This window comes from Sander vitreus, chromosome 18 (genome assembly GCF_031162955.1).
Source record: "Sander vitreus isolate 19-12246 chromosome 18, sanVit1, whole genome shotgun sequence".
In the NCBI taxonomy this organism is placed as follows: domain Eukaryota; kingdom Metazoa; phylum Chordata; class Actinopteri; order Perciformes; family Percidae; genus Sander; species Sander vitreus.
Genome location: NC_135872.1, coordinates 916,843 through 931,842, shown reverse-complemented (window position 1 = coordinate 931,842; position 15,000 = coordinate 916,843). Strand labels below are relative to the sequence as shown.

Genomic DNA, 15,000 nt, shown 5'->3' with positions numbered 1-15,000 from the left:
TACTCGACTGCAGCTCACGTTAGCCTACCACTAGCTAGTTAACACTATACTCGACAGCCGATCACTTTAGCCTACCGCTAGCTAGTTAACACTATACTCAACTGCAGCTAACGTTAGCCTACCGCTAGCTAGTTAACACTATACTTGACAGCAGCTCACGTTAGCCTACCGCTAGCTAGTTAACACTACACTCGACAGCAGCTAACGTTAGCCTACCACTAGCTAGTTAACACTATACTCGACAGCAGCTACCGTTAGCCTACCGCTAGCTAGTTAACACTATACTCAACAGCAGCTAACGTTAGCCTACCGCTAGCTAGTTAACACTATACTCAACAGCAGCTAACATTAGCCTACCACTAGCTAGTAGCTGGATTAAACACGGTTAAAAAGCTGACAGCTATGTCATTGATTATGACACGCTCACGCCACGCAGCTCACGCCACGCAGCTGACACGCTCACGCCACGCAGCTGACATGCCACGCAGCTGACACGCTCACGCCACGCAGCTCACGCCACACAGAGACACGCTCATGCCACGCAACTGACACGCTCACGCCACGCAGCTCACGCCACACAGAGACACGCTCATGCCACGCAACTGACACGCTCACGCCACACAGCTCACGCCACGCAGCTCACGCCACACAGCTCACGCCACGCAGCTCACGCCACACAGCTCACGCCACGCAGCTGACATGCCACGCAGCTGACACGCTCACGCCACGCAGCTCACGCCACACAGAGACACGCTCATGCCACGCAACTGACACGCTCACGCCACGCAGCTCACGCCACACGGAGACACGCTCATGCCACGCAACTGACACGCTCACGCCACGCAGCTCACGCCACACGGAGACACGCTCATGCCACGCAACTGACACGCTCACGCCACACAGCTCACGCCACACAGCTCACGCCACACAGCTGACACGCAGCCAGTGTGCAGGAGGCCGTAGTCTCATCTAATATCATTAAACAGTACTGTTAGCTGTTAGCTGTTAGCTGTTAGCGCCCCCTGCAGGCAGAAGACTTTCTCCATTTCTTTACCATTTTATATTATCTAAGTTTTACCGTGTGTCTGTTGCTAGGGGCGCCCGCAATCCCACACGAGTAAAAGATAATAAGAAGTAAACAACAAAAACGGCAAAAAATAATAACAAAGGTCGAAAAAACTCCTCAAAAACTATAAAAATGTGAAGAAGAAAGGGCCACAGAAACCTTACAGTGCACCAATAGCATACAGGGCCAGCTGTGTGTTCAGGTCTCACGCTCCACACAGCAGGTCTGCTGCAACTCTCAGCTCTTTAAACCAAGACTGGAGACCTTTCTTTAACGGTCCAGTGGGTGGGAGTGTTAACCGTGGGAGTGTGTGTGTGTGTGTGTGTGTGTGTGTGTGTGTGTGTGTGTGTGTGTGTGTGTGTGTGTGTGTGTGTGTGTGTGTGTGTGTGTGTGTGTGTGTGTGTGTGTGTGTGTGTGTGTGTGTGTGTGTGTGTGTGTGTGTGTGTGTGTTTCTGTGTGTGTGTGTGTGTGTGTGTGTGTGTGTGTGCTGTGTGTGTGTGTGTGTGTGTGTTTCTGTGTGTGTGTGTGTGTGTGTGTGTGTGTGTGTGTGTGTGTGTGTGTGTGTGTGTGTGTGTGTGTACAGTCAGAATGCACCTGAACACACCTCCCTGTAAGACCAGCACGCCCAGAATGCACCTGAACACACCTCCCTGTAAGACCAGCACTCCCAGAATGCACCTGAACACACCTCCCTGTAAGACCAGCACGCCGAGAATGCACCTGAACACACCTCCCTGTAAGACCAGCACGCCCAGAATGCACCTGAACACACCTCCCTGTAAGACCAGCACTCCCAGAATGCACCTGAACACACCTCCCTGTAAGACCAGCACGCCCAGAATGCACCTGAACACACCTCCCTGTAAGACCAGCACGCCCAGAATGCACCTGAACACACCTCCCTGTAAGACCAGCACGCCCAGAATGCACCTGAACACACCGATCTGAAGCAGCAGTGGGGGACTTGGTGAAACTAACTTGTGCATGTGTTCGACTCCGGTCAGGATCATGACGCCGTAGGTGAGTCCACTCTGAACCAGGAAGTGAAGGGCGTACCTGGAGACACAAACAGGAAGTACAACTTCAGGTAAACACCGACCACAGGTAGTTAGCTGACTACGGGAGATTTTGTTAGCTAACGAGATTAATTAGAGATGGTGGAGGAGTTTCCAACTGCTGCCAGTCTTTGTGCTAAGCTAGGCTAACACATCCACAGACACACACACACACACACACACACACACACACACACACACACACACACACACACACACACACACACACACACACACACACACACACACACACACACACACACACACACACACATATACACACACACACACACACACACACACACACACACACACACACACACACACACACACACACAGACATCTCCATCTTCAAAGCCACCAGACTCCTTTGATAAAAACCCTCATTTAACCTTGGTAGAGTTGCTGCCTCTATCACTTAGTTAGTTTGTGTTTTCAGTGACTTTGATTCCAAGCTCAATATTTTGCAGTCAGAAAACTGTAATAAATGTTGGATTAATTGATGTTTCTGTAGATAAACTCCCCAAAAACCACCTGTCCATCTTCATGCTGGAGAAACACCCTGAAGGAGTCACTGTGTCATAATCTCTGTTTTTGTTGGTGAGGTTTTGAATGTAAACTACAGGAAACGTCTCTGACCGTCCGTCACAATCACAATCTAGAGGAAAATCAGGTGTTTTTCTGGAGTACTGTCTCTTTAAATCCACCTGTCACCTGTCGGTCAGGGTTGACCTCTGACCTCTGTGTTGTTATTGTGAGACTTTGGTGTTTTAAAGGGTCAAGGTAGGTTTCAACAGCAACATTTCACTTCGCTCTCATTGAGGTTGAATGGAGACAAAACTGGCCCTGATTGGGCGAGATGAGAGCGAATCGCTGAGTTCAAATGAGGACCACTCGAGAACCAATCAGGTCCGCGTGTTTGTGTTTGGAGGCGGGAGTTACAAACTAAGTCTGACCAAGATGGCGGAGGTCATCATGAACATTAGTACGTGATTTAAATGTTTCTACATGAACATCGGTACTTATATCAACACAGATTGAGATTAATACGACACACCAACGTAGTCAGGGCACATTCACCACTAAACAGACCACTGTAGATGTTAGTTAACACTCAAACTGTTCAGCTAGCTGACAGGCTAATCGCTAGCATGTTTGGACATTGGATTTCATTGTAAGCCTAGCCAGGCAGCTAGCTAGGCTACTTCTGCATTTGTTTGATTACATGTTTTGTTGGCGAACATTGACGCTTGTATCAACACAGATTTCACAAGCTACGATAGCAGCGATAGCTTGCTAGCAAACTAACTGCTAGCTACCTATGCTACCTAGCTTTAACCCTCTCTGCTAGCTGCCTATGCTACCTAGCGTCAACCCTCTCTGCTAGCTGCCTATGCTACCTAGCCTCAGCCCTCTCTGCTAGCTGCCTATGCTACCTAGCCCTAGCCCTCTCTGCTAGCTGCCTATGCTACCCAGCGTCAACCCTCTCTGCTAGCTGCCTATGCTACCTAGCGTCAACCCTCTCTGCTAGCTGCCTATGCTACCTAGCCCTAGCCCTCTCTGCTAGCTGCCTATGCTACCTATCTTCAACCCTCTCTGCTAGCTGCCTATGATACCTAGCCTCAGCCCTCTCTGCTAGCTGCCTATGCTACCCAGCGTCAACCCTCTCTGCTAGCTGCCTATGCTACCTAGCCTCAGCCCTCTCTGCTAGCTGCCTATGCTACCCAGCGTCAACCCTCTCTGCTAGCTGCCTATGCTACCTAGCCCTAGCCCTCTCTGCTAGCTGCCTATGCTACCTAGCCTCAGCCCTCTCTGCTAGCTGCCTATGCTACCTAGCCCTAGCCCTCTCTGCTAGCTGCCTATGCTACCTAGCTTCAACCCTCTCTGCTAGCTGCCTATGCTACCCAGCGCTAGCCCTCTCTGCTAGCTGCCTATGCTACCTATCTTCAACCCTCTCTGCTAGCTGCCTATGCTACCTATCTTCAACCCTCTCTGCTAGCTGCCTATGCTACCTAGCCTCAGCCCTCTCTGCTAGCTGCCTATGCTACCCAGCGTCAACCCTCTCTGCTAGCTGCCTATGCTACCTAGCTTCAACCCTCTCTGCTAGCTGCCTATGCTACCTAGCTTCAACCCTCTCTGCTAGCTGCCTATGCTACCCAGCGTCAACCCTCTCTTAGGAGCTAACTCCGTTGGCTATGGACAGGATACATCACATGATGTGTTTATGATCATCTCACCAGCCGAAGCAGAAGAGAGCGAAGTAGAGTCCCAGTAAAGTGGCCACCGCGTGTCTGATGAAGGGACTGGTTTTACTGGGATGGAGGAAGAGACGAAACCAGAAGGCCGACAGCAACGCACAGAGCTGGCACACCACAAAGTTCACCTGCAGACAGACACACACACACACACACACACACACACACACACACACACACACACACACACACACACACACACACACACACACACACAAGAAACAAGCTGCAGTGTAAAGTTAACGAGCAATTGCGCACCTTAAATGTCCGTCCACTAAAAGGTCTGTTGTTGCTGCTGACAGACTCAGATTATTATTCTTAATTATTCATTAAGTGTCTGACAACATTATGGGATGGATCCCTACAGAGATAGACCTTTTAGTTAAAGAGGAAGATCCTTTTAGTTTAACATCAAACAGCCCCGAAATCACCATCACCAAACCCACCAGACTCCATGTAAATAATCAGGACTTTTAGCGTGTATAGAGCCAGCATATCTCCACCAGACTCCATGTAAATAATCAGGACTTTTAGCGTGTATAGAGCCAGCATATTTCCACCAGACTCCATGTAAATAATCAGGACTTTTAGCGTGTATAGAGCCAGCATATCTCCACCAGACTCCATGTAAATAATCAGGACTTTTAGCGTGTATAGAGCCAGCATATCTCCACATGTAAATGGGTGAATTAAGGGTTTATTTCAACCAAACCAGAGTGGTGATTGTTGGAACAGTGGAAAGATGAACCAAGACGGTTTTTGGTAGTTTTATTTAGTTTCTGTCCACTTTGAATGAAGTGTGTTTTACGATGATAAAAGTACTGATTATTTACATGGAGTCTGGTGGAGTTTGGTGATGGGAGGGGGTATTTTTCAGCTGTTTCTTTTTTGAACTGTCAAATATTGGTGTTCACATCAGACACTTAGACACCAATGCATGATGGGAAATAGAGTCCAGGTTACTCAAGTGATATTCTGAAAGGTAACTTCTACCAAAGTCATTTTCTGGTAAGTTACTTTTTACTTAAGTATTGCTTTCAGGCACGTTATAGCCGACTGCGTAAGCTTCATCATTAGCAGCGTTAGTGTCCATGTTGGCGGAGGCTTGTGTGTATTTTGAAGTTTTTTTACAGTGTTTGAGTGGAATAATTGTCGTCATCCATCTGTGACGTCTCTGCTGATACATTTAGATCTTCGTAGGTATTTATAGTGTGAGCTACGAGCTGCTGTCCAGCAGACAAATCACCTCACACAGGAGCTATATCTGCTGCTGCTGTTCTGCCACAGCAGGGCTTCTCAAAGTAATTACTCAAAGGTCCGCATCTGATTTTAAGTCCAGGTCAGAGGGAACGATTGGCAATGACAAAATAACATTCAATCGACCCACTTTTAACTTTTAAGTGGCATACAGTACATTTAAAGGTTAACTTCATTTTTCTTTAACCTTCTATAATGTTTTCATGTTTCTGTGTCTGATGGAACAACCATATTTGACATTGTTCAAAACAGAAACAGCTGAAAAATCACCAAACTACACCAGACTCCATGTAAATAATCAGGACTTTTAGCATCGTAAAACACACTTCATTCAAAGTGGACAGAAACTAAATAAAACTACCAAAAGCCGTCTTGGTTCATCTTTCCACTGTTCCAACAATCACCACTCTGGTTTGGTTGAAATAAACCCTTAATTCACCCATTTACATGTGGAGATATGCTGGCTCTATACACGCTAAAAGTCCTGATTATTTACATGGAGTCTGGTGGAGATATGCTGGCTCTATACACGCTAAAAGCTCCTGATTATTTACATGGAGTCTGGTGGAGATATGCTGGCTCTATACACGCTAAAAGCTCTGATTATTTACATGGAGTCTGGTGGAGATATGCTGGCTCTATACACGCTAAAAGTCCTGATTATTTACATGGAGTCTGGTGGAGATATGCTGGCTCTATACACGCTAAAAGTCCTGATTATTTACATGGAGTCTGGTGGAGATATGCTGGCTCTATACACGCTAAAAGTCCTGATTATTTACATGGAGTCTGGTGGAGTTTGGTGACGGTGATTTCGGGGCTGTTTCATGTTAAACTAAAAGGATCTTACTCTTTCACTAACACATGTTTCCCATGTTTCTGTGTCTGAGTGTCTGATGTGAACAACAATCTGTGAAACTGGTCCAGTATTAAACCAGAACCAAGCTGTAATGTTACCCTACAGGACTAATGTTCAGCAGCAGTTAGTAACAAGCTGTAATGTTACCCTACAGGACTAATGTTCAGCAGCAGTTAGTAACAAGCTGTAATGTTACCCTACAGGACTAATGTTCAGCAGCAGTTAGAGTCACTAAAAGTTCTGTTGTTGCTGCTGACAGACTCAGATTATTATTCTAAGTGTCTGACAACATTATGGGATGGATCCCTACAGAGATAGACCTTTTAGTTAAAGAGTCATTCCCCATAGTGCATGTAGAGGTACTGAGCATGTGTGTGTGTAATGTGTGTAATAATAACAGAGTGAAAACTCTTGTTATGATTTGAATCTCTCTCTCTCTCTCTCTCTCTATATATATATATATATATATATATATATATATATATATATATATATATATATATATATATATATATATATATATATATATATATATATCTTGTGTTTCAGTGACTTCAGCAGCGAGGGAGTTGGTGCAGTGTTGGATTCGGCAGCGTAACATCTGATCCAGCTGTAGAGTGAAACGGGCGACGCTATGTTGATGTTTTGGTCATTAATAATGAACGCTGCTGCTGTGTAAATGGAGCGATTACGGTCTGCTGCTGTTTCCTGCTGCTGCCTGAACCTGATCATCAGAAACTAATGTGCTCAGGACAGATGATAAACATCTGCTCCGAAATATTGACCCACACTGACCCCATTAACTCTGCTGCTTTCTACTTTCACTACGCTATATCTCAGAGGGAAATATTGTACTTTTTACTGCCCTACGTTTATCTGACACCAACCAAACTCTGTGCAATTTTCAGAGTATTTAAGAAAGCCCACAGAATGTCACGTTGTATTTATTCATGTATTTTCTGTTCATTTTATTTTTATTATTTATTATGTCGTATGAAAATGTTTTAGTTTCTATTAACATTTAAATATTTAGTCTGAAAAATATGGAAATGTGTGTTAAAATGAAGCCGAGATGATAAGGAACGTTTGTCTGACAGATTCAGATTATAGAAACAAAACATTATCAGCTGTTTAATAATGATATATAATGAGGACTTTTACTAGGTAGCTAGACAACAAAGCTCATGTTAGCATGCTAATATCTGAAAAACAATCTGTTGTGAAGCTAACTAACAGAGCTAACTTTAGGATGCTAATATCTGAAGACATAAATGTTGTGAAGCTAACTAGTAGAGCTAACGTTAGCATGCTAATATCTGAAAAACAATCTGTTGTGAAGCTAACTAACAGAGCTAACTTTAGGATGCTAATATCTGAAAAACAATCTGTTGTGTAGCTAACTAGCAGAGCTAACTTTAGGATGCTAATATCTGAAAAACAATCTGTTGTGAAGCTAACTAACAGAGCTAACTTTAGGATGCTAATATCTGAAAAACAATCTGTTGTGAAGCTAACTAACAGAGCTAACTTTAGGATGCTAATATCTGAAGATGGATCTGTTGTGTAGCTAACCAGCAGAGCTAACGTTAGGATGCTAATATCTGAAGACATAACTGTTGTGTAGCTAACTAGCAGAGCTAATGTTAGGATGCTAATATCTGAAAAAACAATCTGTTGTGAAGCTAACTAGCAGAGCTAACGTTAGGATGCTAATATCTGAAGATGGATCTGTTGTGTAGCTAACTAGCAGAGCTAACTTTAGGATGCTAATATCTGAAAAACAATCTGTTGTGAAGCTAACTAACAGAGCTAACGTTAGGATGCTAATATCTTTAAAACAATCTGTTGTGAAGCTAACTAACAGAGCTAACGTTAGGATGCTAATATCTGAAGATCACTTTCACTCACGCTATATCTCTAGAGGGAAATATTGTACTTTTTACTGCCCTACGTTTATCTGACACCAACCAAACTCTGTGCAATTTTCAGAGTATTTAAGAAAGCCCACAGAATGTCACGTTGTATTTATTCATGTATTTTCTGTTCATTTTATTTTTATTATTTATTATGTCGTATGAAAATGTTTCTAGTTTCTATTAACATTTAAATATTTAGTCTGAAAAATATGGAAATGTGTGTTAAAATGAAGCCGAGATGATAAGGAACGTTTGTCTGACAGATTCAGATTATAGAAACAAAACATTATCAGCTGTTTAATAATGATATATAATGAGGACTTTTACTAGGTAGCTAGACAACAAAGCTCATGTTAGCATGCTAATATCTGAAAAACAATCTGTTGTGTAGCCAACTAGCAGAGCTAACGTTAGGATGCTAATATCTGAAGACATAAATGTTGTGAAGCTAACTAGTAGAGCTAACGTTAGGATGCTAATATCTGAAAACAATCTGTTGTGAAGCTAACTAGCAGAGCTAACGTTAGGATGCTAATATCTGAAGATGGATCTGTTGTGAGCTAACTCAGCAGAGCTAACTTTAGGATGCTCATATCTGAAAAACAATCTGTGAAGCTAAACTCAGCAGAGCTAACGTTAGGATGCTAATATCTGAAAAACAATCTGTTGTGAAGCTAACTAACAGAGCTAACGTTAGGATGCTAATATCTGAAAGATGGATCTGTTGTGTAGCTAACTCAGCAGAGCTAACGTTAGGATGCTAATATCTGAAGACATAACTGTTGTGTAGCTAACTAGCAGAGCTAACTTTAGGATGCTAATATCTGAAAAACAATCTGTTGTGAAGCTAACTAACAGAGCTAACTTTAGGATGCTAATATCTGAAAAACAATCTGTTGTGTAGCTAACTAACAGAGCTAACTTTAGGATGCTAATATCTGAAAAACGATCTGTTGTGAAGCTAACTAGCAGAGCTAACGTTAGGATGCTAATATCTGAAAAACGATCTGTTGTGAAGCTAACTAACAGAGCTAACGTTAGGATGCAAATATCTGAAGATGGATCTGTTGTGTAGCTAACTAGCAGAGCTAACGTTAGGATGCTAATATCTGAAGATGGATCTGTTGTGTAGCTAACTAACAGAGCTAACTTTAGGATGCTAATATCTGAAAAACAAACTGTTGTGTAGCTAACTAGCAGAGCTAACATTAGGATGCTAATATCTGAAGAAGGATCTGCTGTGAAGCTAACTAACAGAGCTAACGTTAGGATGCTAATATCTTTAAAACAATCTGTTGTGAAGCTAACTAGCAGAGCTAACGTTAGGATGCTAATATCTGAAGATATAACTGTTGTGTAGCTAACTAACAGAGCTAACTTTAGGATGCTAATATCTGAAAAACAATCTGTTGTGTAGCTAACTAGCAGAGCTAACGTTAGGATGCTAATATCTGAAAAACAATCTGTTGTGAAGCTAACTAACAGAGCTAACGTTAGGATGCTAATATCTGAAGATGGATCTGTTGTGTATAACTAATGAGCCTGTGTCTATGTTATCTCCTTACATATACCTACGCTCTCCGTCTCTGCTAGATTGGGAATGATTGAGATTTCTCTTGGCACAGCTACCAGAAGACTTCCAACTTTCAGACAGGTTGCTCACGTCACATCTACGTCTTCAAGCTCAGTTGGAGGCTGCTCAGTAACGCTCAGCCATCACCGGGAAAGAGCTGCTAATGTCCTTCACTGGTCTCCGTCCAGAGACGTCACTGGTCTCCGTCCAGAGACACGGGGTCTGCTGCTCCATTATATATGTCTATGTGCAGATGTTCTGCCTGGTGTGTTTAGGATTTGGGGTTGACTTTGAGGGATTTTCTGTTCCAGTTGTTTTGTGTAGTTTGTATATTTTGTGTATGTATATATGTGTAGTTGTACTGCCAGACACTCTGGAAAAAGAGATTTTTTTCCAGCTGGGAGGAGGCCTCGGGGAAGACCCAGGACTAGGTGGAGGCACGTCCAGCTGGGAGGAGGCCTCGGGGAAGACCCAGGACTAGGTGGAGGCACGTCCAGCTGGGAGGAGGTCTCAGGGAAGACCCAGGACTAGGTGGAGGCACGTCCAGCTGGGAGGAGGCCTCGGGGGAGACCCAGGACTAGGTGGAGGGACGTCCAGCTGGGAGGAGGCCTCGGGGAAGACCCAGGACTAGGTGGAGGGACGTCCAGCTGGGAGGAGGCCTCGGGGAAGACCCAGGACTAGGTGGAGGCACGTCCAGCTGGGAGGAGGCCATGGGGAAGACCCAGGACTAGGTGGAGGGACGTCCAGCTGGGAGGAGGCCTCGGGGAAGACCCAGGACTAGGTGGAGGAATTATACCTCCAACCTGGCTTGGGAACGCCTCGGGATCCCCCAGTCGGAGCTGGTTAATGTGGCTCGGGAAAGGGAAGTTTGGGGTCCCCTGCTGGAGCTGCTACCCCCGTGACCCGACCCCGGATAAGAGGATGAAGATGGATGGATGGATGGATATATAGATATATATATATACATGTTCAGGCTGTGAAACAGGCTGCTGGGAGTCGGCTGGGTGGGAGCCTACCTTTAAAAATGTAATCAAAATGATTGTTTTTTTGATTTTTGCTGACTTTTTCAGGCTGTATGTCGACCGAACTGTAAGTGAGAAAGACTATATGAGACATGCAATCATACAGTCAAAGATATTTGACTTTTCCGTTTAAATAAAAGCATATCAATCAACTATAAATGTCCTGTAAATATAACTCTCATTTTGCAGTGTGGCCCTCTGGCCTGAATGTTGATTTCTGTCTTTCGGCTCCATAACAAGGCTGTTTTTTAATCGCTGTGATTCTATTAACAGACTAATAATCTCATAATAAATGTATTTTATTTGTGTTATTCTGGGCCTGTTGTACCGTAAACATCCTCCTGCTTCTCCCTCCTCTCCTCTTTATATAATAACACTGAAATTAAGCTGCCCTTCTGTCATGATGTGTGTGAACAGCTGATCAGGATGCAGACAGTAAAAATGACATCAGAAACATATTTCATCCTGTTCATCATCATCATTCATCATCATCATCATCATCATCATCATCATCATCATCATCATATGTCATGTCCTCCACCCTGCTGCTGCTGCTGCTGCCATCGCATCTCAGCGACGACATGCACGAGATAAACACTCAAAACGCACAAAAAAAAGCTTCCGAATCACAACATGTCTGTGTGAAAGCGAGGCCTCCATTCATATTCATGCTCCATCCATTTTGGACAGCCCCGTCTGTTTGCCCCCCACCCACCGTCCCCTCCGACTCTGGTGTGATTTTGTAGCCGTGCATGTCGCTGTAAACGCGGGTGTGTGTGAGAGGAGAAGCCGGTGCACAGAGGGTCCTACCTGATCCAGCGGGAGGTTGGTGATCTCGCTGACCGGCTGCAGGAGGCTGGAGCCGGTGCAGGCCGTGGATCGGCTGTCTTCAGCGGCCATGGCTCTCCGTGTCTGCCCGGTCTGCTGCAGCTCAGAGGCGGCGGCGGAGGCTCCGTGATCCGCCGAAAGTCCGTCTGTCTGTCTGTCCGTCTGTGTGTGTGTGTGTGTGTGTCTGTCTCTCTCTCTCCGTGTGTATATCTGTCTCTCTCTCTCTGTATGTCTGTGTGTGTGTCTCTCTCTCTCTGTGTGTGTGTATGTCTGTGTTCTGCTGCTGATGATGCTCCTTCCTCTACTTCTTCCTGTTCCTCCTCCTCAGTCTGTCTACGCGTCTCTGTGTGTGTGTGTGTGTGTGTGTGTGTGTGTGTGTGTGTGTGTGTGTGTGTGTGTGTGTGTGTGTCTGTGTGTGTGTATGTGTGTGTCTGTGTGTGTGTGTGTGTGTGTATGTGTGTCTGTGTGTGTGTGTGTGTGTGTGTGTGTGTCTCTCTGTGTGTGTGTGTGTGTGTGTGTGTGTGTCTCTGTGTGTGTGTGTGTGTGTGTGTGTGTGTGTGTGTGTCTATCATCCCTCCTCTTCTATAGTGTCCATTTTATTAATAGTAATATTATAACTCATATCTCTCTCATATAACTCAGTCTCTTTAAGGGACGTTCCCCAGCGTTAATGAAGTTGTTGTTATGATTGTTACTGTTGTTATTGTGTCTCTCCTCCACTTTCTCCCAAATATCAACGATGGGTCATGAGACAACGGCCCTTTAACCTGACCCTGGCCCTGGTTGTGTGGCCATCTGCTGCTGCAGGTGCTCTATTTCACATATAGGCCTATGGTGAACCTATTTAGTATGTACTTAGTATATATTTAGTATATATTTTGCATATATTTTGCATATATTTTGTATATATTTTGTATATATTTTGCATATATTTAGTATATATTTAGTATATATTTTGCATATATTTTGTATATATTTTGTATATATTTTGCATATATTTTGTATATATTTTGTATATATTTTGCATATATTTTGTATATATTTAGTATATATTTTGTGTATATTTTGTATATATTTTGCATATATTTTGTTTATATTTTGTATATATTTTGCATATATTTTGTATATATTTTGTATATATTTTGTATATATTTTGCATATATTTTGCATATATTTAGTATATATTTTGCATATATTTTGTATATATTTTGTATATATTTTGTATATATTTTGTATATATTTAGTATATATTTAGTATATATTTTGCATATATTTAGTATATATTTTGTATATATTTTGCATATATTTTGTATATATTTTGTATATATTTTGTATATATTTTGTATATATTTTGTATATATTTAGTATATATTTAGTATATATTTTGCATATATTTTGTATATATTTTGTATATATTTTGTATATATTTTGTATATATTTTGCACTCATTGCACCGTGGGTCGGAGAGAAACACATTTTAGATTCCTCTATATGTCTGGCACATATTGACAATAATGTCTCATTTGGTGTGTGTGTGTGTGTGTGTGTGTGTGTGTGTGTGTGTGTGTGTGTGTGTGTGTGTGTGTGTGTGTGTGTGTGTGTGTGTGTGTGTGTGTGTGTGTGTGTGTCTCTTCAGGTCCTCCTCCTTTATATTTTCAGAATCAGCTTTATATTCCAGGTATGAGGACACATACGAGGAATTTTGCTTCGGATTATACATTGCTCACAATGTGCTTACTCATACAAAACAAACAATACAACAAACAAACAATATCTACACAGTATAAACAGAAACAATACAGACATGTTGAGTGCTCTCTGAACATGCAGTTCCAGTCATGACCACACTTTCGCTGGCGTTGGCGGCGCCAGTGCGCTCCAGAGCCGACATTAAACCGCCGAGGAAGAAGAAGCTTCCGGTTTGGTTTGTTTTGATTTGAGTTTCCCTGACAGCAGCAGTTAGCAGTTAGCAGCTAGCTTCAAGCTAAATATGTCAGCCACAGAGGACGACACGGAGCTGCGGGACCTGCTGATCCAGAACCTGGAGAACAACGGAGTCCTTAACAAACTCAAGGTCCAAAACATTCAACATTTTAACGTCTTTTTTGATTGTAAAATAAACTACGCCGCCGGCTGGCGATGCTAGGCTAATGCTAGGCTAATGCTAGCCCAACGGGCGTTTTAAACGGTTGAGGCTAGCTGTTATAAAGCTACAGCTACTATAGTTAAACTTAGGGGAAAAGATGTTTTAGAGTAAAACACACCCGAGGAAGGAACTCCCGTTTCCCGGTTAATATTTAAAATGATATTATTACATTAGTCTAGAATGAACACAGTTTATTCTGTGTTCTTGGACCCTGATGTACATATTCAGTAATGTAGCTAGCTAGTCTGTGTGTGTGTGTGTGTGTGTGTGTGTGTGTGTGTGTGTGTGTGTGTGTGTGTGTGTGTGTGTGTGTGTGTGTGTGTGTGTGTGTGTGTGTGTGTGTGTGTGTGTGTGTGTGTGTGTGTTTGTCTGTGTGTGTGTGTGTGTGTGTGTGTGTGTGTGTGTCTGTGTGTTTGTCTGTCTGTGTTTGTGTATGTGTGTGTCTGTCTGTGTGTGTGTGTGTTTGTCTGTGTGTGTGTGTGTGTGTGTGTGTGTGTGTGTGTGTGTGTGTGTGTGTGTGTGTGTGTGTGTGTGTGTGTGTGTGTCTGTCTGTGTGTGTGTCTGTCTGTGTGTGTGTGTGTGTGTCTGTGTGTCTGTCTGTCTGTGTGTCTGTCTGTGTGTGTGTGTGTGTGTATATATGTGTGTGTGTGTGTTTGTGTGTGTGTGTGTGTGTGTCTCTGTCTGTCTGTCTGTGTGTGTGTGTCTGTCTGTGTGTGTGTGTGTGTGTGTGTGTGTGTGTGTATGTGTGTGTGTGTGTGTGTGTCTCTGTCTGTGTGTGTTTGTGTGTGTGTCTGTGTGTGTGTGTCTATCTGTCTGTGTGTGTGTGTGTGTGTGTATATGTGTGTGTGTTTGTCTGTGTGTGTGTGTCTGTCTGTGTGTGTCTCTGTCTGTCTGTCTGTCTGTCTGTGTGTGTCTGTGTGTGTGTGTGTGTGTGTGTGTGTGTGTGTGTGTGTGTGTGTGTGTGTGTGTGTGTGCGTGCATAGCTAGCTATGTGGCTAAAAGAAGTGTAACATAGTCATGGAT

The 15,000-nt window shown here is 43.4% G+C and overlaps 2 protein-coding genes across 5 annotated transcripts in view; one reads left to right on the top strand and one right to left on the bottom strand.

Annotated features, from left to right (window-relative positions):
- mboat2b (membrane bound O-acyltransferase domain containing 2b) overlaps positions 1-12,099 on the bottom strand; it is a 38,215-nt gene extending 26,116 nt beyond the window's left edge. Inside the window, exons 1-3 of the mRNA XM_078275361.1 lie at positions 11,814-12,099; positions 4,359-4,504; positions 2,045-2,122 (exon numbers count right to left, since the gene is read on the bottom strand). Coding sequence (XP_078131487.1) covers positions 2,045-2,122; positions 4,359-4,504; positions 11,814-11,903 — 314 coding nt within the window. The 5' untranslated portion in view covers positions 11,904-12,099. The remainder of the gene's footprint in view (positions 1-2,044; positions 2,123-4,358; positions 4,505-11,813) is intronic.
- A 1,642-nt stretch (positions 12,100-13,741) lies between these two features.
- The window catches only part of cep43 (centrosomal protein 43), a 24,274-nt gene continuing 23,015 nt past the window's right edge, over positions 13,742-15,000 (top strand). For all 4 annotated transcript variants that reach the window (XM_078275340.1, XM_078275341.1, XM_078275339.1 and 1 more), the window contains exon 1: positions 13,742-13,905. In XM_078275340.1, the coding sequence (XP_078131466.1) occupies positions 13,822-13,905 (84 nt within the window). In that variant the 5' untranslated portion in view covers positions 13,742-13,821. The remainder of the gene's footprint in view (positions 13,906-15,000) is intronic.